General features: G+C 47.2%; 1 protein-coding gene across 1 annotated transcript in view; it reads right to left on the reverse strand.

Annotated features, from left to right (window-relative positions):
• SDC2 (syndecan 2) overlaps positions 1-16,977 on the reverse strand; it is a 59,267-nt gene extending 42,290 nt beyond the window's left edge. The window contains exon 1 of the mRNA XM_082326655.1: positions 16,675-16,977. Within this exon, the coding sequence (XP_082182781.1) occupies positions 16,675-16,734 (60 nt within the window). The 5' untranslated portion in view covers positions 16,735-16,977. The remainder of the gene's footprint in view (positions 1-16,674) is intronic.
• Positions 16,978-23,844: the final 6,867 nt, after the last annotated feature.

Genomic DNA, 23,844 nt, shown 5'->3' on the forward strand with positions numbered 1-23,844 from the left:
AAGATCAAACTGATGAAATACAGGTACTTTACTTTGTACATGAGCAGAACAAAGCAGTAACTGATTTGCTGGCATTGCAATAGGAGCTAGAAATTCCCTATGTTATGCTGAAGTATTGACATAACAGCCATATCGGTTTGTGTATTTTCATATCAGATGTGAAATACCATAAGGGGTATTTGGGTTTTTTTCCACCCGACTAGTCTGCTCCAACCTGCCACTCTGTCCCGCTTCTCGTAGCGAAAGCGGTCTTCTGCTTTCACAAGAGCAGCTATAGCAGGAGACACGCCTCCACCTCCCCAGATCATCATTTTGGAGTCCCACAAATAAATCACCTTTGCCCTTACCTCTCACAACGTTACTTGCAACACTACTGTGCTTCCCTGACAAAGCACCGGTTTGGAGGAGGTGAGCGGCTCAGGGACTGGTGAGACGATGCAACTCCTTCACCTCCCGGCACCTCCCCTGGAAGTGACGGTGCCGGGTACCCACTCACTCCCCATCAGTGCTTCGCTTGGCTCTTGGGCAGAGTCCAGTGAGGAACTGACTGTAGTCACATCCTCCATGTAACAAAAGAAAACCAAAAACCAACAAAAACAAAAGTAGAAGGAATCAAGAGTTACAGCAAGTGGGTTTTCTTGGAGTTTTTTCCCCCTTTTCAGGGAAAGTTACCTCTCTCTCATCCATTGCTGTAGCCACTTCCAAAGCATGCATAATTTTCTGGAACGGCGTTAGTTGGTTGTGAGCAGTCACAGGATGATTTTCAGCATGTAAAGTCATACTGTGGCTCTTCTCTCCTCTTTCCCTGTGTCTCTCCGTCTGACTTTCTCGATGCCTTCCTTACCCACAAGGGATCAACAGCAGCAGCGCAGCATTACTCCATCCCCCTCTATCAAATTTTCAGCAGAGGGAAGTTTGACATTTTTCATTAGTTGAGGGCAGATCCCTCCACATCGGAAATACAAACGGCCAAATAAACTCTGTTAGCAACAGTTTCAGCTGAGACGTAAAAAATGAACAGAAGTTGGCACTCAGATACCTTTTCTTCCACAGCAAGTGCTGAGACACCACTACTGGAGTTCTGGGCTACTTCATCCCTAACTTGTGCTAATTGTACTACAAATCCAGTGTATTTACTGTGCAAAAATCCAGACCTTTATCATAGAATTAAAAGGTAATTTTAAATTCATGAAAGATAGAAAAAAAACCCCAAACCTTGGATTTGACATCTGTGGTGTTTCCAAGACTGACTGGACTTACAAACACAATAAGGACGGTATGACAGGACAGATCCATAGATGTTTTCAAAATTAGGCTCCTTACCAAAATACATATTTACCTGTTTGACCATGACGCTGCCAAAAGAGACATGTTGTCCTTTTGGAACATGTCATCCATTTCACAACTTTCCCGAAAATACACTTCCTTATGCTTTTGTGAACACCTTAGCATACAAACACAAGCATCAAAAATACAAGAAAACAAACTAAGAGTCACAAACCACCAGAGTTTCTTCATCATGAATTTCTTCTCCCAGCATCAGAAAAAATAAATCCTGCTCTGCTTGGCAGGCCAGCATATTATTTTAAATAAGTAGAAGGGCTGAAAGAAAGTCCCCCTTCATCTCCCAAACCCCAAGAGAAAATGAAGGAGTTATTTCCAGAGCATGTACTCAATGACTATCCAGTGAAGCCTATTCATTTTGGTCAGGCTTCACAAATCCTGCACCACACCTAATGAACACACTGCCTTCTTCTGATGCCTCTTACGCTGCCAGCAGGATTAAAAATAATTATGGAAAAAGAAAACAAAATAGCCCTAAAAAATTCTTATTGGAACACTTCTCCCTTTAATTTCCTTGGTGTTTGTTCCTTCTCCCTTGGAAGAAGCTGCCACCTCATGCAAGAGGTCAGCCTTACAGTTTCAGCCTCTACTTGCATTGTAAGGAAAAAAAATAACCTCAAGAATTTTGAAAAGGGAGATACGCGGGATCTCTGCTGCATGAGCGGGGACTTGGCACACCCCAGCCATCCTTCCTGCAAGGGTTCAGGTTACCAGTCCCCCTGGGAAAGCCTGGATGCAACCGTGGCCATCATGGCCTACACGCTTAGTCTTCTGCTCATGGGAGATTTGTTATTGGGGCACCTAGTGCTCCAGACCTTCTAAGAGTAAAAATCATGAGGTACAAAAGCTCTTTGTCAGATATTCATGCTTCCTCACTGCTGAGCAGTTTCTCTGCTTCAAAATGCACGTCTTCCAACAACGGTCCCCACACAGCACAGGCTTCGCACAAGTTAGGTGCGACTGAGAAAAGATAAAAGGATAAACCAGGTCCTTTGAACTAACCAAGCAGCTGCAAGCCAGGAAATACGGAGTTCATGCTCTACCAATACCTTAACTCTCACCTCGTTTCTTTGCCCTGACGGGAGTATCAGCACTGCTCAACGCGTACTCTCAACTCTGGAAACATTTCACATCGTTGACCACAAATGAAGTGAGATACAGACGTGGTTTTCCATAAGCTGGAGAAGGCTTTGTGGCCAGGGAAAGGGGAGCTTTCCAGTCGTGCTGGCAGCCCGGTGGAACAGGAGGGCTGGATGGAGAGAGCTTGTGGTGGGGAAGGAGCCTTCTGCAAACCCTGCAGCTGGAGACTGCCCACCTTCCCTCCTGCTGCAGCTCCACCTGCCTCAGGCTTTTACAGCCATCCCTTAAAATGCACTCAGTGAAACTCCTGCTGAACTTTATCAGACCTGTGTAAGTCAAGTTTAATCAAGCTGATTTTCTCAGAGTCCTTTTGCTCCTTGTTATTGCCTATCCTAACCAGAAAGGGGATGTGGCAGTCGGCATGAAGCAGCTAAAGCTACGTTTTTTGTGCAGTGAGGCTCAGCAATTAGAAGATTATTCTTGCCTCTCCCTGACGCAATTTTTAAATCTCTCATCCCTGCTGTCTTTACAGATTCAAGCTTCCCAGTTCAACCTCTGATGGTGTCTGTTGCAGCAGACCCTTCCGCAGACCCCCCTCCCTTGAAGGAAGCCAGGGCTTACAGCCCTCTGACTGCTCCAGGAGCGTGGCTTTGGCAATCCAAAAACCAAGCCTAAGACTAGTCTTCTCTGAAAAGGAACCTATTAAGAAAAGGCTTTGTACCAGAGGACGATTCCTAAAACTTTAGTCACAATCCCACAATAAAGCCCACAACTAGTAATTTCTTGTGGTCTTCGTTTATCTTATTCTTTCACACAAACCTCTTCCTCACACATGCTTGCCCTTCATCACTGGAAACAAACTGCACCCAAAACCTAGTAAGGTATTTTTGTGTTTCTCTGTGGCTAAGACACCCACAAGAGTTTTTGTTTAAAAATAACATAAAATAAAAAAGTAGTGTTATTAGAAGGGAGATATAAATAGAGCTCAGAGAGGACTCTCATAGCCTGATCCTCAAACACGCTTCTCCCGAACAGCACATCAATGCTATTTCAAGTAGCATCTCCCATTTCTCCCTCCTGAGTATCTCAAGGTGTGTCAGCTTAAGTAGCCAAAGAAAGAAACAGTTACTTAAGGGCAAGTCTAAATACCTCGGAAGGGGTGGGAGGGAGAAAGGGCTGTGTTAACAGGTTGCTCACCATGCAGGGTGTGGAGAAGTGAGCATCCCAACAGCAGCGGCTGAGCCACAGATATCCCCCAGGGACGCCGGAGCCCACCCTTCCTCTTCCCCCGTGCCACGCTCAGCGCCTACCGTGGGTGCACAGGCACCCCGGGGAGAACGAAACCGCTGCCCTCCCTGCGCCGCCTGCACCGAAAACGTTCACTGGTGCAAGCATATGCCTGCGCTCTCAGGGTAGCAATACTCAACATTTTCCTCTCTGGTATCCATGGAAAGAGATTAGCACTCCAATATTTCATTAGCCAACAGTGCTAAGTATTCCACCAACTCGTGGAAAGAGTAAAAGCACTGAGGTTAATGTATTTGGTGAGGCTCTGTCGAATGGTTTGGGATATTTTGTTTCAGTATAGCGTAAGGAAAGCAGCTGTCACCTTGATTATAGTGCCCTCGGTAACCTGACACTTCTCCAACTAATCCTAACTTCAGCCGGCTCCCCCTCCGTTTGAGCAAGCACAGTTACTGATCACTTAAACAGTCAAATGGTGATTTGCACAAAAATAAGTTTTGAAGTGATGCTCTCAGTCAGAGGAGGAGCACCGGCTTCATCGGCACTTTGCACCCTCCAGTCCCGTCCTTTCCCAGTCTGAGAGGAGAATACCAAGGCTTCCAAGAAAACCTGAAGAGCAGAGAGAAATGCCAAGCTGCAAAGTTTGGCTCCACACACTCACTTTCCAAAGACCAAAGGGGATGAGGGATGCAGTGCTCAAATCATCCACGTCTGCTTAAACACTTGGTTCTCGTGCTCCAGTGCTGTCAGACACAGCTGACTAGTCAAAGACGGAGCTAGTATTGCTGATACAGGGACTCTTTTCCACCCCAGACCAGTCACCTCCAGGTTTTTCCTTGAATTACGGTCTGGCCAAGACATGCCAGCGGTCCAGCGTCTCCTCCCCACCAAGAGCTCTGCCAGTACTTCGGTCACTCCCAGCCATCCCCCACCGGCTCCCCCCTTTTCACTGCCGCGAACTCAGTGAGCAGAAGGATTCCTGAGGGTGGGCAAAGGACCAGAGCAGGCCCAATTTTTCATCTACCTTTTCTTCTGCTCTTGGATCTTGTACTTGCAACATGAGACTGAAGAGCGGTGCCAATGCTAACAGTTACCTGGCTTGCCTGACAGCACAAAAGCAGCAGGGAGAAAGAAAAAAAAAAAAAAAAATCAGTCTAATGAGGCTGGAAGCCCAAAAGATTACAGAGAAAAAGAGCGAATAAAGAACTTAAGATACAAATTACAATTAAGTGCACTACAGTTACCATGTACTGCACAGCATTGCTCAAAAATACCATTAGCACAAGTCAAAAAACCCATACTGCACAAAAAGCGACATTTCTGGTAGGAAACTGGTAGTCTTACACCACCACTGCGGTGATAATGGCATGAGAAAACATACAAGTGACAGGTTAGACAGAATTTAAAAGCCCTCAGTTCAGGTTGCTTTGTTTGTTTTTAATCTTCTGACAAAAACAGCCTACAGCTACACAGACAATAACATGGAGCACTACCTGTCGCTGCAGTACGCTCTATCGTACCACACTTGAAAAATAGGCTTCTTTTTTCCCCCATTTTCTTTTGAAGACAAAAGCCCATTAAGACATAATGTTGTTACATCTGCTTTGATTTATCCAAAGGAAAGTCAAAGCACTTATGCTATATGCTTTAACTGATAAATTTACATAGCTCCATGAACAATGTTTTATAATTTAATGTTTTATTTCCCTGGAAAAGAAAGCAAACTTTTATTTATAAGCTGCTTCACATTTTAGAGATGTTCAGCGTAACACGAAGTCTTTACTTGTACACTCAGAGCCAGCACTGCACTTCAGGCTTTGCAATTAGTCACAAAAAGACCCAGCAAATAAAAAAAAGTCTTAAGGAAAGCTAATTGACAATTGGAAAGCACAGGAGAAGGGCCCAACTCTCCTTAATTGAAGGTCATTTCTGTTAAGCTGCATGCTATATTTACCACCTGCTTTGTAATCGCTGCTTTTATTCAAATGCTCTGCGGTAAAATATATGCACGTGTATGGGATGAAGATGTTATCATTGAAACCTTCTGCAAGAAATTAGGGGAATGAGGAAGGCTCACACACTTCCACAGCAAAATTAGGTCAGGATGCCTTTGAATGGCTCCTTCTGAAGGCTGTGCCAGACTTCAGATCAAATACTTTTTAGTGCATTAGACCCAACGGCTTGAGAGATGAACTTCTTTACTGATGATAATTATTACTAGTACCATGCATTGCTGCCTCCCTCTCCACCTGTGGAAAATTATAAATAGCCTACGTTTTCCAGTCCCTGACATAGGCCACTAGGCTAATAGCACTTCCAAAACCCAACCCTTCTAACCATGGGTCACACACTTCAAATATGACGGCCACATAACTCCACACAGATTGGGAAATTATGACTTGCCCCACACATACTCTTAACTAAACACTCCCTGAATACACATGGATAGCTAAATTACATTAGCATCATGGTAATTAATGATATGAAGCTGGAATGTGCCAAGTTGTTAATTCAAATGCAAACCTGTCTCTGCCCTCCCGTGCCTACATACAGCCCTGAACCGTGCGGCCAGTGAGCATCACTGCCACCGGCTCCGTCACCTCCTGCCCTGCCGGCATGCGGTCAGCCCCGGGGCTGATGCTCTCCCCCATGCCAGCTCCTGCTCTTAACGGGCTTCAGGGCTATCCCCAAATAAAGCATACTCCAGTAGTCAAGCTGGGAGGGCAAAGGCCAAAGAACCGTCCCCAAATATATAAAGCAGTAAATTATATACCTCTTCCCCACCCAGCCTGACGGCTCACACCTCGAGGAATGGGCAACAGAGCCCACCAGCCCCCACATCCAGTCATGTTTGTGTAAAATTTCATTAATAAATCAACCTGTAAATTAACTACAACAATGCCAAAAGCCCCAAACTGAATGCTTCAAGGAGTAAAAGGGGGTTATATAGCCAAAACAGGAACTCTGAGGTCAAATCCACCTTTTGTAGAGCTTAACAGCATAACAAGACTGGCGGTAAGAAAATCGAGGCATTCAGAATTTTAAGTCTCTAAAAACTCAGACTTTTCCTTTTTTTTTTTTAAGCTCTTCAAATTCACAGCTGAGTTCACTCTAGCAAGCTTGGCTGTTGGGAGGGTTGTTAAGATACACAGAAACATCCACCTCCAGTTTCCTACTGTTCCTTGGTTTGCTCTCCTGTTAGGTGACACTACTAATTGTACAGCTGCTACAGCTAGCTGCCAGAGACTGCTCTAAGGAGGCTTTCCAATTAGGTTAGCTGAATTAAATAACGAGAGAGAGAGAGAGATTAGCTTTTTCTGTGCATCTCTAGGAAGCCACAGAGAAATCCACAAAAACACTTTTGCTAATCCTCCCTTAGGACCCCTTCATCTCTGATCACAAATACAGAAATGCCACGTGAGCTACTCTGCCACACAGGAACTGTGCCAGCTCTGACTGTCTGTACAGCCACAATCTTCGTGACAAGGGATCCTGCCTACTTTTTTTCAGACTGACAGCATCCGCCAGAAGAAGTTTTCTCCTCAGTCTTCCTCAGGTTCCTCAAGTCAAATACCTTTACACATTTAAACCAGTGGAGATAAGATCCTCAGATGTTAATGTGAAACAGCAAGGAGTAACATGGTGAAGAAGTATCACAGAGACTCCTATCTGTATATTATAGAAGCACCATATTTTTTTCCCCAAACTAAGATTTTTTTCTGTCATAACCCAAAGCTGCCTAATTCTTCCAGTGCAGATAGAGCAGGTCAGAAAAACAAAAAAAATAAAATGATAGGCACATGACCTCAGTAGCATTACTAAATATTCACAAGCCCAGACGACTTCTTTAACCCACAGACAAGATTCACAGTTCTCAAAAAAGTATCAGGAAACATCCATCACTATTAAGTTTATCTGGCTTTTGGTATATGACAATTTATGCCACCAGGCAGAAGACCAATTACAGGTGTCCATCAGAAGAGACCTACATCAAGATGCCAAGTCACCAGCTCTTGGTTAAGTGGGAGAGATACGGTCAAGAAAGCAGCGTTAGTGAAAGCACAAAATCCCAAACCAGCTACGGGTAGAATAAGCTTTTCAGGTTGTGAATCACAGTCAGAACGGGAACAAAAGGAAAGAAAGGTCATTTCCCCCTTCTAATGCCCTACAGTTACAAGACAGACAAGAAGTGGCATTTTCAGCACAGCAATACTATTAAGAGTACTGTCTCAAACCATTTTAGACCCAATGCTCTTGCGCTCTCAGGAGCTCAGAAGTCCCCTCTTCCCGGTGAGCCCCAGCACGGTGGCACAGGCACGCCTCCACCTCCCCACCCCAGCAGAAAGGCTATTTATTACTGAGCCCGAGCCTTGCCAAAGGCACAGAGATCCCCCCTTGCAGAACATAGCCCTGCTCTTCAACAGGGCATGGCTGCTTGGGCTAAACGCCACCAGAGAGAAAAGCATTTCCAATAGGCAGCACGACTAGAGACATCCAGTCATACTCAACTTTAACGCCCTGTCTCCTCCAGCATCTCCATGCTTTAAGGAGGTTAGTCTGTTTTTAGCAGGTGGCCATGATACTTTCCTCACCCTCAAACCCTCCACAGTCAGGCCACTAAGCAGCAATGAGGTATCCAAACATGATTCAATAAGGCTGTTGAATGGTATCTGTATATATTTTATAGTCAGTTTTCAGAGTTGCCATTTCTTCGATGCTCTCATGTCACCCCTGCCCTCTGCACGTCAACAGATGCTCTATGCTGCTCCACAGGAAGGACCACAGCTCCTACCAGAAGAGCAGAAACCATCTCCTGGCTTGCCACAGGGCTTCCTCACCCACCTCCCGCTCACTGCCAAACTCTCTGGAAACTTCTGGAGACCTTTGCCACGTTTTCACGCAGCAGACAGACATGTCCAGCAAAGCATTTTGGTCAAAAGGGAGGAAAAGGCAAATTCAATTGGCCCAAGCTGCAACACGGACAAACAATTTCAGCTGAGTCAGGAGTCCATTTGGGTCACAACAGCTCTGGTGTGACCTTCTAGTCTGGCCAGGCCAGGTACAGACCTATGCTAACCACTATTCCCGGTTTTTCTCTTTAGAACAAAATTTTCCCAGCTCATTCACATTTTGCAGCGATGACCATGCATGTCCCCTTACCAGGGCTTTGAGGGCAGAGGGAAGGCTGTGCTGGAGAATCAAACCAAAAGCACCTGTGGGAGCTACCGAGGATCAAATCATACTTAGGGAGGAAAACCGTTACAAAATTGCTGTATTAAATCGCAAGTGGAGAAACACAAGGAAAACCATTTGTAAAGACCACCTTCTGTTTAAGGCTTTTTTTCCTAGTAAGTAAGGGCAGAGAAGCTGCTCTTCCCATCCTAGTTCAGGTCAGGAGAATTATTAAGACAATTTTGAGAGTAATTTTGTTCTGTTCATTTAACTGGGAGTCCTCATGTTCTGTGGGGCATTTCTTTTCCTGACACTTTAAAGACACACTGCCTTTCGTAAAAGATACACACAAAAATATATAAAATAAAAATATATGTAAAATGGAGATCTATGTGGAATAAAGATCTATACACACAAAGTTTCAAAGACCTTCCAAGACAGAACTGCAACACCTGCAGAGAGCTCAGTGCTGAATGCTCTGTGAAAGACAGTCTCTATGAACACGTAATTTCAAACGTACTCCAAGAAGTTTCATTTCATGGCATTTTAGATGTGACATTCAAAACAATCAGCCTTCACAGGTGAGAAATAATCAAAGAGCACATGACTGGAAAATTATAAGCGACTCCACCAAAGACAAGAATTTGGAAGATATACAGGGCACTTCAGTAACTTTTCTTATCTACCTCCAGTACCAGTCATCTTTCGTATTCTACCATGGAGAAAGAGACTTGCGAGTTCCACACGCTACAGATGCTTAAGTCACTAATGATCCTAAAGCATTAATCTTCTAACACTGTATGCTGCCCCAGCAGTTCTCAAGAAGTTTTCACCTTCTTACAATGAGACTTACGCAAGCCAGATACTAACATCACCAAATTTCACAGACCCTGTTCATGGATGCTCCTTCTCCTTGCTGCACACTTCCATTTGCTGTGCTTGCGCTGCCACCAGTGGCAAGTACCGAGTGCCCCTGAGCTCCCGACTGGGAGGAGACGCAGTCCCACGGCCAGGACAGGACCTGGATGTTCTGCAACGCTCCTTCCACAGAAAACTCAGAATCTTGCTTCTCAGCAACATTATTTTATGCACGTCCTTGCTGCAGGAATTATACACTGTTATTATTTATAGGGCTAAGGTATACCTATTTTTATTATGCAATGTCACAAATTTATATTCAACAGAAGCTTGATTTTTGGATGTCCCAATGATGATGCATTTCCATTACTTTGAACTAGCTTCACCTTTCTGCTTTGCTTCCTTTGCAGGTTTCCATTTTAAAGAATAAGAACACCATCAATGTCACACCTCCGCACCTGCATATTTGAACACAGAACTGCACAACACTTGAAAGGGATTCGACAGGGAAGGCTTTGGAGGCTTTCACCTGGTAATCAGTTTAAGTGACACACTGATTCTGGGGTCTCCACATCCAGAGTGAGCACGGACAAACAACCCAGCAAAGGAAGAATCTGTCTCCCAGATACCTCCTCTCTGCAGCCTGCAAGATACGCCATTACTAGCCTTCCCCTGCAGACCCCAGTCCAAAAAGCAAACAAGACTCAGCTCTTAAAGCCAAAACAGATCAAGTACACAGGGGTTGGCTGGTCACAGCTGTGCCCTCCAGCTGCTGTGTCCAGCCAGCTGTTCCTGCAGGTACCACAGAGTCACCACAGCTGGAATTAATGCAGCTCAGCCCAGAGGAAGAGGAAAGCTTGCTTCTACTTGTACAACTAATGGAGGGACATGAGCAGACATACCAGAGAAGATCCTGGGGAAGGTAGGAGAGATGGAAGATCTAGTTAGGTTATTCAGTCATGTGGCAGCAAGCACGTTACATTTTTTTTTCTCTCTCGAAACATCCTTAGTCTTGAGGCCACACCGGTCATGCACCCAACTGCTCCCTGAGATGTACTTCACCTCCCAGGCTATATTGCTTTAGCAGCACTGTTTCCTACAGCTTTGCGAGACCGTTAGAGTCACACTTCTGAAATACACCTCAAAAAATAAGGATGGGCCACTTCACACTGATCTGAAAGGCAACAGGCGACCTCCATTAGTGTGGAAGCACCTCTAGAGAAAATTATGCTTTATTATGGTTAACCAAGCAGGAACAAAACATGTCTGACAACATAATATTTAAATACAGACAATACACTCTGGTTGTTAATCACAATGCTGGTTTCTGAACATTTTGATTCAGCTCCTGCATATACCACAGGCTGTTTGACCTTCTGCAAGTCCCATTGTCTCCTTACCATTAATAAGAGTACAAAGTATGTATTTATCTTCATGCTCACAACTCAAACACAGCCAAACAGGTTTTTATTTGAACTTTCCGAAATCAATTCACCTTTAGAACAAAACAATTTAGCTTAGAAGGGAGATTTCTAAAGAAATTCTTTATATATAAACTAAAAATAGTGATTTCAGATGGAGCGTCCAGCTCAGGCTTTAGTTAAGCATGGCCTACGTGACACACTACTAGCCTATCTACAGACAAGGCCAAGTTTTGCAGATTCATCACTGCCCTATTAGTCATTATTTCACTTTAAATGAACCCCCTACTTGAGACGTCAACAAAAATCATTTGTTCAGTGCAAAAGTACGTGTTGCAAACAGTTGTTAAGCGCTATTTTTTCTCCTACTGCAATCAGTTTTCCAATACTTTTGAGGATTACATGTATTTTGTATTTCTGCCTAAATATCTAGTATGCTTTTGAAAGCATCCCTCAGGGCTGAGCTAATAACGAAAACAACATACATACAGAGAACTGTCATTATTACAGGGTCAAACACTAATGCAGTCTTTACTCGAGAGATTGCAAATTATACTTCAATGTGAGCAAGAGAAATCTTGTTCCCAGATCACTGAATAGTGCCATGTAACCTATGAATAAATTACTAGTCCTAAAAATATTATAAATAGCGGTTTATTATCATCTTGTAAGCATGAATCGAAGATTCAAACAACGAGCTGTTCACAGAACAACCTGAAGTAATTCTCTCATACTTGCTACAACACAGAGAGCAAAGCAACTTGAATGTGGACCAAATTGCTTGCTCATGACTTGTGCATCCTCTCTCAAACGCAGCAGCACAGAGGGCACCTTTATGACTTACATTCAAGTAGGGTCTTACATGGGGCCTCGAATAAGCTTGCCAGTCTCAAACACAACTTTCCGTTAAAAATCATAGCCAGCCAAATCTATTCAGAAGACAAAAGAGTACTTTTCCGTAACTAGACAAGAGCCCTTTGTTCAGCCGCTGAGCTTTACTAAAGCCTGTAATTCTTTGCCATAAGGAAAATGTTTAAACTGGTCAATGGCAAAAGTCAATTTGGTGAGATAATGTAATTAGTAAATGCCATCCATATGCCTCTGCTTGACGTTTTATAAAGACAATTGGCCATGAAGAGCAGGGTAAACGGAGAGCTCTGCAAACGACCGGCTGCTCTGTGAGGAGCTCAGCTGCTGCAGGGAGGAACAAGCTCTTCTCCAGGCTCAGGATTCCCTGCCAAAACACCGTGTTCCCCACCAAGGATGGCAAGTAGCTCTCCACCATCCTCTCTGGAGGCATTAGATCGTAGCTATGTTTTTGAAGTGGGGCTTTTCATAATTCACACCTCTGCTAGCCAAGAAATTAGGCTTTGACCTCTGCTAGTCAAGAAATAAGGCCTTGATCTGGTCATCCTGAGATTACACTTAAGATTAGGACCACAGAGACTTAGATCCATCAAAACTTCAAACAAACCCAAGGCTTATGGCTCATTCTCCAAAGTCCACCATCTTTATCCCATTAGCTGCAGTGACTGCCTCAAACCTACCACAGAGGTATCATCTGCCCAAGAACCACAATCCCAGTACCTGACTTCAAACTCCGAGATATTTGTCCTGACTTGTTCCTGAAGACGAGGCTCTCATCTACTTCCTCGATAAGGATCTAGAAAAAAATGCAGAGAAAACATCTCTGCACTTTAGGCCTGAATACTAAGTCAGTTCCAATGCAGACCTCAGGGCTAAGATATTAAAAAGAGAAACTGCTTCAGTGTTTGATCTTGGGTCAAGAATCATCTGTTCTTTAATTTTTAAAAGATAAACTAACCTGGGAGGGAAACCTATTCCCAGAAAGCGGCTCCTAAGAACATCCCGATAAGGGGCAGCTTCATTACAGCACCAGAATCGTAATATCTGAGACTAGTGGCAACACCCAGAGCTCCCCCGAATTTCCAGTGCACGGCAGTGCAGGCAGCTGTTGGATGGGAGCACCCAGATGTTCAGCCAGAGCAAGGGAAGCAGCCATGGCAGATGCTGCTCGCTGATTCCAGGCGCTGCCAAGCCACAAAAAGCAACGGAATGGACGGCTACTTATTAATTCTACAGTGAGAAGAAAAAGCTCACGTGAGTTGAGGAAGGGTGGAAATAAATCAAGACTAAAAAATTTCCTACCTTTCTTTGGAACTTACTTGGCAATGCAGATTTAACACGCTTAGGAGAGACACGCACGGCATATAAATCTGAAAGGCCACCTACCTCTTCAGCCCTTCTTCTCTCTTCTCCTCTAATTACTATCTCCAAAGACTAGCTGCATTTTTCAAAAAAACAACATTGCTCCTCTCCAACACACTATTAATTTTCCAAATTCCAAAAGCAAAGTAACCATTAGAAACAAATGCAGGAAAATTATAGCATCGTGCTTCTAAAATACTAAATATTTCTGAAAAATATACCAAATATTACCCTTGGATTATCCTTCAATAACTACATTTATGCCAACAAATCAGTGCCCAGATGCTTACAGAAGAACCAGAAAGACCACCGGGTTGATGTTGATGCCCCAGTGCTCTATTTTACCGAAAGCCTAAAAACCAACCCCACACATGCATTGCTGACACGGAGCAAAGTCTCCAGACTCCAGAAACCTCACCGAGGAAGAGGAGAGGCGCGATTAACCTTCTGTTAGGAGAGCACCACTATAACGCTGCAGTACGCAGAACAACCTGCTAGCCAGCAAAGTCTCCCAACGCGCGCTTGGGCTTGCAGAGAGGATTAGACCATCGCACAAGCTCTGGAAAACCATTCGTCCCACTGCTGCGAACCAGGATGAAACAGAAAGGTTTATCAGCCTCTTCCAAATGGGAGCTGACAAGTACAGCTGGATACTTGGCGTTGCTCTCTGGTGCTATTAAAATCAGCAAGAGCTGACTCCCGCTATCATCAGGATCGGACCCAACCTTTTAAAAGGCACGTCAGGCCGCTCACTTACAGAGTTTGCCTTTTCTTTCCAGCGGTTTCATGTCGCTCTCTTTCCCTCTCCTAAAAGCAAACCAGGAAACCTTCAAGGTAGCTAAAAGGCATATTTTTTGCCATTCAGCCAGGCCTGGGTGAATCCCTCATGTCCTTCCAGGCCCGCCGGGGTTACCGGACCCCGCTCTAACCCGACATCTCACCGCACGCTGCGCCGACGGCAGCAAACCACCCCGCAAGCCCTGGCTGCGATCCACCAGCTTTGAAGTGGGCAACCCTTGCCACCACGAGCAGGTTGGCATGAACAGGTTGGGCTCACCCCCTGCGTCCCCACCACATCCCCAAACGGCTGCTCCCCCAGGGGAGCTGGCACGGCGCACCGGAGCGCATCGGCGGCGCGACAGCCCACGTCGGGGCACACAAAGCGTGCACCCAGCACGGACAAAGCGCTCCCAGGTTCAGTGGCAGGTCTCATTTCCAGTACATTTTTAACACGGCTCTGACATCTACTTGGTCCACCTCAATAAAAGGGTTTGTTGGTTACATGAAGCAAACACAGGGAACTCGCTGCTTTAGGAAACAAAATCTCCTGCTGCCTTCCCCTCCCCTACTCAAAAAACTCCTGGATAATTTACTTCATGAGAAACAAGATTTTTACCTTACAGCTTTGCCTAGATAATCATTGTAAATAGCAGAATCAAACAAAGGAGAAGAAATTTAGAGCTAAAACTACTTGACAGTGCTCTGGAGAACCAGCAGTTTTTTTCAAGCATCCATATAAAATTCCTCTTATGACCAGGACAGCCTTCTGCAGAGACGACAGATTTGGCATCTGTCTTCTCCCAGAGACCAGTCTACAAAATCCTACCTTAAGGGACCATGTAACTGCCAGACACAGTGAAAGAAAAAAAAAAGGGGGGGGGGGGGGGAAGGGGAGAAAAGGAAAAACCCACTCTCCTTTTACTTTTCCAGTCTCTCCACAATTTTCTGGCAGCAGCGAGGGCGCTGCACCAGGGCCAGGCAGGCCCCCCCGCCTCGCCCCCCCCACCCCCCGAACCGCGCTGCCCCAGTACGCCCCGACAACCCACCTCACGCTGCCGCAGCGTGCTCATCCTAAGGCAAAAAACCATAAAACTTACTACTTTACTAATTACTGTGGCAGTTTAATAGTTACTACACCATCAGAGAACTTCGTACTAACAGCATTTCTATAAAATTAAAGGATATTGTACCTCATTAGCCAAGGGTGTTTCTGCAGTGCAGTTACACTTAGCGGAAACAGGAGTCAGTGTTCTACACAACCCTTTTTTAATTAGTCCTTAAGAAAAGTGTTCTGCAATTGTATCCTTAGAAATCCCTAATAATGAGCCAGATTTCATGAAAGCTGTGACTGGGATAATTTATACAATAGCTAGACAACTTCAAAAGTTAACCCAAGCTAGTGACATTATTTAGTTCAGTGGAGCAGCTCATTTTAATTGGATTAAATTGTCACCGTTTTTTAATTTCATACTGAAACCTCAATTTATTATTTCCTAATATTCGCCCAAACACTGCAACCGTGTCATTTGCATGTCCCCTTCCCCCATGACAACATCAGATCCACCGACGGAAAAAGACTTAAAACCCTCTGGCCAGCCTTCACCCACTCCGTGCCGTGAAACGGTGGGAGCGCTCCGCCGGAGAGCGGCTTTTCTAGAGGCGCAAACCCCGGCAGCCGCGTTAACTGCATTAAGCAGAGGTCCCCCGTTAGCAAATGCACTTGTGCCTCGGAAAAAAGTGTCAACAGCGGCATCGTCCCGAGCCCCTCGCCGCAAGCCCCAGCGGCAGGATGGGGCTCGGCGGAGCCGGCACCGGGCAGCGGCCGGGAGGCGCGCAGCGCTGCGCACCCGCGCAAGGAGAGGCGCAGCGGCGCGGCGTGCCCCAAGGCTTTGGGAGGTCCTGAGCCGCGCAGCCGAAGGGTAGTTACAGTTTGTTGGTTTTTTTTTTGTTTTTTTTTTCTTTTTAGCGACGGGGTTGATTCTGCAAGGGGACGCTCCCGTCTCACCGCCCGCAGAGCCGGCGTTTTCCCCGGGCGGCCGCTCGGACGCGGCGCGGCCCGGCGGCTCCGGTCCTGGGCCGGGACGGGCACAGAGCCCGGCGGGACGCAGCGCCCCGAGGGCCCCCGCCCCAACCCCGCGCCCCTCGGGCGCCCCACGGGCGGCGGGCAGCCCCCCCACCCGGGGCGGCAGGGAAGGAGGGACCGGGGGGGCTCCGGGGCCGGCAGGCGGCTGGGTCGTCGCGGCAAACTTCGGGTGAGGCTCGCTGGAGGGCGGCGGGGTGCTCCTCTGGGCTTCCTGGGTTTTAGGGGGTCTCCTTTTTATATTTTTTGGGGGGGGATCCTGCAGAGCGCTCAGCTATCAACAGATGCCGCCGCGAAGCAGCCCGCGGCCCCGGCGGGCGGCGGTGCCGCGGGGCAGGGCCGGGGCTGCGCCCCCCGCGCTCGGCAGACGGAGCCCAGGCGGCGGCCGCCCCCGTCCCGTCCCGTCCCGTCCCGCCGCGCCCCGCGGGGCTGCCGCCCCCCACCCCGGCCCGCCCCGGCACTCACCGGCTGCCCGGAGGCGCAGGCCACGAAGCTGACGGTGAGCGCTAGCCACACGCCCCGCATTATTCCCGCGGCGGCCGCCTGGGGCCGGGCACAAAGGAGAAAGCGGGGAGCGGCGGCGCCCGGGGGGGCGCGGGGCAGGGCCGCGGGCGCCCTCCGGCCCGCCGCGCTCCTTGCTCCGCTCCGCTCCGCCGCTGCGCCGGCGGGCCCGATGCTGCGCGGCGCTGGGGCGCCCGGGCTGCAGGCTGCGCGCTGCCGGCTCCGCCGCCCTCCCTCCCTCCGCCCCGAGTGCGCGGCGGCGGCGGCGCGGCTCCCAGTTAAACCCCGCAGAAATTCCTGCAGGATTACAACACAGATTGGCAGCTCCCCCAGCCAGTGGAAGGAGGCGGCGCGCCGCCGCCGCCGGCTCTCGCCCCTCGCAAATTCAAGCAACTTTCCCCCCTCCCCTCCTCCTCCTCCTCCTCCCCCGCCCCGGTCTCCCCTCTCTCGTCCTCCCCCCCAGTGGAAAACATGAGCAGCGCCGCGGGCCGGCCGAGCGAGGGCTGGCCCGGTATAAAAGCGGGGACGTGGAAAGGCTCCCTCTTTTCAAGGGAAAGCTGCCCGCTGCCGCCTCTTTTCAGCGCTCGGCCGCCGGATTTCGCACCGCTGCTCCGCGCCGCCCTCCTGAGTCGGCCTGGGTGGCAGCATCAAGTGCCGGGAAAAACGGGACCGGGGGGAGTTAAAAATCACGGGGAAGGGGGATGTCCCAAAATGCCAGCCCATTTGGGATCCCCACTTGGCGTTCTGCCCCGCGGTTCGATTTTTCGGGCTTTTCTCCCTCAACAAGAAGCCTAGAAACTTTTAGGGGTGAGGGGGTGGCAAGCAAGAGAGGGCTGCGATTGGCACCTAGTTACACGGATGCAGGAGCTGTGTCTTCAAAATAAATATTGCAAGAATTGACAGCCCCAAGAATGTGTGCTCCAGAAGCCAAAGCAAGAAGTCTTGCTATGACTAGTCCATGGTATTTCTCAACTGGGGAAAATGGTGGTATTGCAGAGCTTCAGAGCCTCAGCCCAATACACGCGCCTATGCCAGCATGTTTCCACCGCTGAACGTGTCCATATATTACATCAGTCATTGGACATGGGAAAGGAGCAATAACCAGAAAAGCAAAATATATCAGTCTCGCTTGCAGACTACCACTTGTGATTCAATTCAGAAGGCTGCAGGCAGCGTTTTATAGCCCGAGTCAAATGGTCACAAGGACTGTGATGGTCTCTTTTGTTTCAGCAAAACCTATCCCTCAGAGATGACCCCAGCCCCGGAGAGGGCAAGAAGAGCCCAGGGAGATTTCCTGGGCAGATGTTTTTCCACGCCGTTCGCCTTGCTTGCCCTGTGCTCTGTGGAGTGCTTTGGCCGACGGGTGGTGTTGAGATCCCAACCACCTTCGCTTCCCGCTCTGGTTGCCTTCCTATCAAAACATGAATGCCATGTAAGAAAATAAAGTTAATTTGACACCAGCCATCCTTCACCCCCACTCATCACCTTCCCAGCCTCTCCCAGGCAAACACGCGTCCCTGGAGACCCCTGTGCAGCGTGGGTGCGGCGGCTGGCTCTGTGCTGGGGAGCAGCAGGACCCTTGTCCCCAGCGGGGTAGGTGGCCATGCCTGGAGCGCTCTCGCTGCACGCGACCCAGTCCCAGGAACGTGATACCTCTCAACAGTTACAACGCTTGCTATTTCTAGATCCGCCTTCCGGACATGCCGTGTCATTGATTTTTAAGCTGTATTCCCCACTGAAATCTTATCAGATTTTCAATGGTCTTCTCCTCGTGGGTGTCACACACAGATCATTTAAGATATTCCTTATATTAAACAGATTGTTTAATAGAATCCGTCTTCTTCAAAGTATGTTGCAAATGCTTAGGACCCAATTCTGTGTATCCTCTTCCTTGGTAGGCAGCAGGACTGCAATCCAGCTAAGCAACAATTTCAGCACTGTTTGATGTGGGTGAGTGAAGTGCAGTGAAGCAAAGGGAGGAAAACTCCGGTTTGGCCAAAACTGTAGGACCTCACATAGGCACAGGGTCTTACAGGCACCCCCATCTGCAGGGATGGGAGAGATAAAGAGGTTTTAACTTGCCCCAAGTCAAAGCAGAAACCAGAAATAGCATTCCTTGTGCTGGCAGGATCCTTAGCAGCAGGAAAACGGAACGCCACATTAGAAAAAAATAATATAAAAGAGCAAATGTGAAGACAGAGAAGCTGAATACAGGAAGCATCCTAGGGGTTGTCAGACACTAAGGGGCAGGTGATTTACTACAGTAGGGTATTTTTTTAGCATTCAGACCTTTCAGGCACATCTTTAATAAACCAACCAAGCTCACCTTTTCTTTCATGTTACACTCCATGATTATCAGGGATTTACTCAGTAGAATCTATCGAAGACCAAAATATCATCTGCAACCAGCTAAGGGAAGGCCTTCCTCAGGCAAAGACAACAGCAGCTAATGGTCTCCTCCTGGACCACGAGTGTCCATACAGGCAGTGCCAATGAAGGACTCGGGGCTAAGACCTGCAAAACCTCCCAATGCCTACACACATCCTTAAACCTGTGTGGGGGCAATCTCTGATGCCAAGCATGAAGCTAAGCGCATGCACTCATACCAGAAGGAGCAGAACTGAAGACTAGAAGCCAGACGGATGATTTGGAAAGACAGAAATGAGCGTGAGGAGGAAAGAAGAGAAAAGAAATAACCCTTGTAGCTCACAGAAATAACAAAAGGTTGTCTTGGGACCCACTTGCTGCCTCCCCACACTCCTGAGCCCTCCGGCTGGGAGCACCATACTGCAGTAGGAGCATTTCCACGCATGGTCCCACGGAGAACGGCTGTGCTACCTTATCACAGCCAAGTGCTTCAGCACCTGCTCCTCTTATCACCCTGATTTTATAGGGACAGAGGCAAGTGGAAAGCCCAGCACGAAGCTGAAACCAAGTGGTTTTAACCCAAAGGAATTATGTAATAAGAACTGCAACGAGAGGGTAATCGGAGCCAGGCGATGAGACAGAGCTGCCAAGAGAAAGCTGCAGGCCTGGGTGTTTCTGATGCAGACTGTCAGGCAGCGATCACCGCACCACCTTTGTGTCACCCCAAGTCCCCCCAGCCCTCTGACGGGCACCGGCCAACCAATCACAACCCTGACGTCGAGTCAAACCAGGCTGGAGTAGGATTAAGGTGGGTTTAAGGGGACAAACTTCACCAAAGGCCATTTTTTTACAAAATGTGTTACATGCTGGAAGGATGCGAGAGGACCTTGCATGTAGCATGTGCAATGTGGTTATTATCTACAGAAAAGCTCCAACTGTAACCAAAATGTCCACCAAATTTGAAAATTCAGCTCTGGGTCTCTCCTAGAGGGAAATAAACCTCCTGGATTTGTAGCCTGTGTTCCCGGCTCTGGCTCATTTGCACTGTGCAGTCAAAGCACAGAGTGACTTCACACAAACGCAAACATTTGTAAAGCTAGGAGTATCGCAGAGCACAGACAGGGCTTTGCAGGACCCTTTTAGTGGGATGTGCCATGGAGTTGCTGGAATTTTAGGGAAGAGTCATGGTTAGAAAGAGATGGGAGCTGTGCAAAAAGCAAGTTTGGAAATCTTGGGAAAAAGATCTCCAGCCTATGGCTGCCAAGGCACTGTTAAGTATAAGTGTGCTTAACAAGTTCCCAAGTGCTTCCCAAGCACTGATTTCTGCGTGGCCAAGTCCTCCAGGTGACTTGCTCAACCAGCAAGGCTAAGGAAAGAGATCGATATAGGGAGGACGGCTCCTAATAATGCCATTTCTCCATTAAGATTTGGCCAGTGGTACCAGGTGTGATTGAGAACGCTTGGCCCAAAGCACCAGAGAACACAGCAAAACCCTGAGCCTCGCGCTGCAGTCAAGCGGGTGATGAGGTGGCGTTGGCTGGACCTTATGTTTGTTGTATAAATGATCAGTGGCTGTATTTGTGCCCAGGATGGGATAGCCTTGGCATCACATTCAAAGGTCAGAAGAGGTGGCAAATTTTCCCAAATAACTTATTCAAAGAGGAGCAGAACCTGTGAAAAGGAAGAAAGCAGCTGACATTAAATCTGTTTGAACCCATGTCAGCAATGATCTGAAATAAACTTGCTAAAATATGTCTGTAGGACAGTTCAGAGTGAAATTTATTACTACAACCCCAAACTCCCAAATTTTATGCTTCTGATTTAAGAACAATAGAACTACCTGTCTCTTCTGTAATAATGTCTCACTAAATCTTTGCAAGTGCAGTCATGTTCATTTCTGTATTACAGTCTGAATTCAGGGATGTGGTAGGATGGGACTGGTGCTCGTGGGACCATTGAACCACAGGAGAGGTGGCAGCAATTTTTGGTAACACGTCACTGAATGGTTCTTTTCTGCATCAGTTCTTAACAGTGTCATTATATGAACATGAACCCTTCTTCAACAGGCTCTTGTTCCAAGGGTACCTCTTCTAAGCATCCCCAAAATACCCTGGGACATCTTTGCTTCTCTTTGATTTAAAAGCCTCTTCTGCTATGCAGCTTCTAAATCATAGACTTATGCAGGTTATTTATTTTTTAATCCATCTATCTGCTTATTTTGGTTAGATATGAAATACAAAATATGTCTGCACAGAACCAGGTGCTCCCTGATAGCATGGCAGGAGCTAAGGGCACCCTTAAGCAACTGGTGCTTGTTGTGTCTGCTGTGACACTGCCGGGACCATACAGTTGGCCTGTATGTGGTTTATAAGGTGGTTTATAATGCTGGGCTTTATATGAATGCAACAGAAAGTCTGAGCTTGGCCTGCAACTTAGCTGGGCAACGCCTGACACCAGAAAACTTCCAGCAAACAAAACTTTTTTGTTCATTTTCCATGGAAAAGAATAGTGTTAGGGAGGCCTAATAAAGAAGAAACTAAAAAGCTGGCATTACGGGCAGAGCACAAGCAGCAACCTCCTAAGAGATGGTGGGTTGTGTGAAGCAGTCCAGGAGCAGCCTGAAAATGGCACTGGTTTGTGTTTGTTGTTGTGCAACAAAAGGAGTGAGTATCGATGCGAAGAGATGGAGAGATAAACCTGGGCTGGGGGCTTCGCTGGGGGCTTCGCTCCTGCCGTGGCTGCAGAGGGGGCTGCTGCAGGTGGAGCAGGCCAGGGAGGATCTGGAGTAACCAGCTTGGTGAGAATGGCGTTAGCTGGCTTTCCTGAAGAGTTACATTCAGAAAGTCGTGACCTCTGCCTAGAGGGGAACGTCTGAATCAGTCACTCATCCAGATTCAAAGATGGCCTTTACACCTGGCATTAAAGTCCAGCTTTCACAGCGCTCCGAGAGCAGGTCTCATTCCCTGCTATTCAGCAAGTCGACAAAGCTTTTAAATGTAAAATACATGCCTCAAGTACCTTGCTGATTTGAGGGTGTCTTTTCCAGGGAAGATGCCTACCACGCACCATAAGAAATGCGAATGACACAATACTGACAGCTAGGACCACCAAAAAATTATGAAACTTGGCCAGAGAAACATCATATTCCCAGCTTTGGCTCTGAATGTTAACTGCCGTAAGAAATTCAGTGTCACTTTGTGCTGGCCTCCTGAACAGGGTAAAATTTACCACTCTGCCATTCTAGCCAAGGCTATTACACTTTCCTTTTTCTATTAGGACAAAACGTACCTTTAAAATACAAAAGACAATTCTTTATCTCTGAAAGTTTCATTTAGAGCCATGGCTCAATATTTGCTTGAGACTTTGGCATACCTGGAAGTGTCTCATACGTGATGATCCCCGCAAATGAAATGCATTGTTGATTTAGTTTATTATCCCAAAAGATGATATCGTGGTTAAGGTTTGTATGCGGTACATCAGGAGAAAAATACGGAAGGGTTGAATTGAAATAGATTTTAATTCTGCCAGGTATACTGCTGAAGTTAATGAAAGTCAGTTAGACATACATTTGGCTGCTGTTGCTAACTGAATAATACAAGTAATAACATAGGCATCTATTCAATTCCTGATGAACATGAGTAATTTCCATTATCTTAAAACGTGTGGGAGTTATGAATTATAGGTGCAGAGGTTGCCCAACACTTTTTCATTATTATATCTTGTTGTCAGTTGCTTATACATTTGCCAAAGTTTAATGCATCAAGCTGAAATTTCCTATGCTGGGTATCAGCCTCCGGCTGACTTTATTTGTTTCGTTTTATTTTTGTTTTGCAAGTTTTATCAAGAATGGTGCATCTGTATCCAAGAGCAAGGTTAGGAGAAAGTATGTTATTTTGTCTATGGTAAGCCAAATTCCTTCAAACATTTCTCTGAGAAGATGTTTTTACCTCCATGCATGGACACAAAGAGCAAAAATTTGGCAAAAGGAATCAACCAAACAGCAGAAATTTGCTTTTCAACACATTTGGGAAATTATTCCCAAATTTGGACCATGTCTAAGCATTACTGTCTTTGCAGTTTGTACATGCTCGGTAGAGACTTGTTAAATTCTGACATCTAAAAATCCCATCTAGGCCGGGCATGTTCCAGCTCAGCGCCACAGAAGTCTCTCTGCGGTTGGTCTCCAAATAAAAGGGCTGGCTGTAGATTTCCTCTCGGCACTTGCGAGACAAGGTCTGCTGTGTGTGCCTGCACAGCGAGGGGGAAGAGAAGGGAATTTGATTTACTCATGGAGGGATGAAGAGAGGGGCAGTGGTTGTTAGAGTTGGAGAGTGGGGAGGAAGAGGAGGGATATGGGGAGGGAGCAGAACGGTGGGAGAAGGACAAGAGCGAGGGTGGAGGAAGGCCTTGGCACAGAGCGCCAGGGCATCAGGCCCACGGTAGGTGATACCTGCAAGGGCAGCGAGGGAGGAAAGCAGGGCAATGCAGTGTCTGGGGTGGCTGGGAGAAGCAGCGGGGGGAGGTGGTCCTGCCAAAGACAAGATGATAACTGCCCATCGTTGGGCAGCCGTGTTCTCCTCCAGACCTCAAAATCACCACTGCCGGACGTAAAGCTCCACGTTCCTCTGCTGCCAGCAAATAGTGATGGGAAGATGTCTGTCTGCCCCAACACTCTGCGTTGGCTAATCAGCATAAATAATAGGCTGTGTAGTGAGAGATAATGTTGTCAGTAAGATCCATGCAGCGTTTTGTTGCAGAAGTTGAAAG

Source organism: Platalea leucorodia, assembly GCF_965183815.1.
Source record: "Platalea leucorodia genome assembly, chromosome: 1".
NCBI lineage: Eukaryota > Metazoa > Chordata > Aves > Pelecaniformes > Threskiornithidae > Platalea > Platalea leucorodia.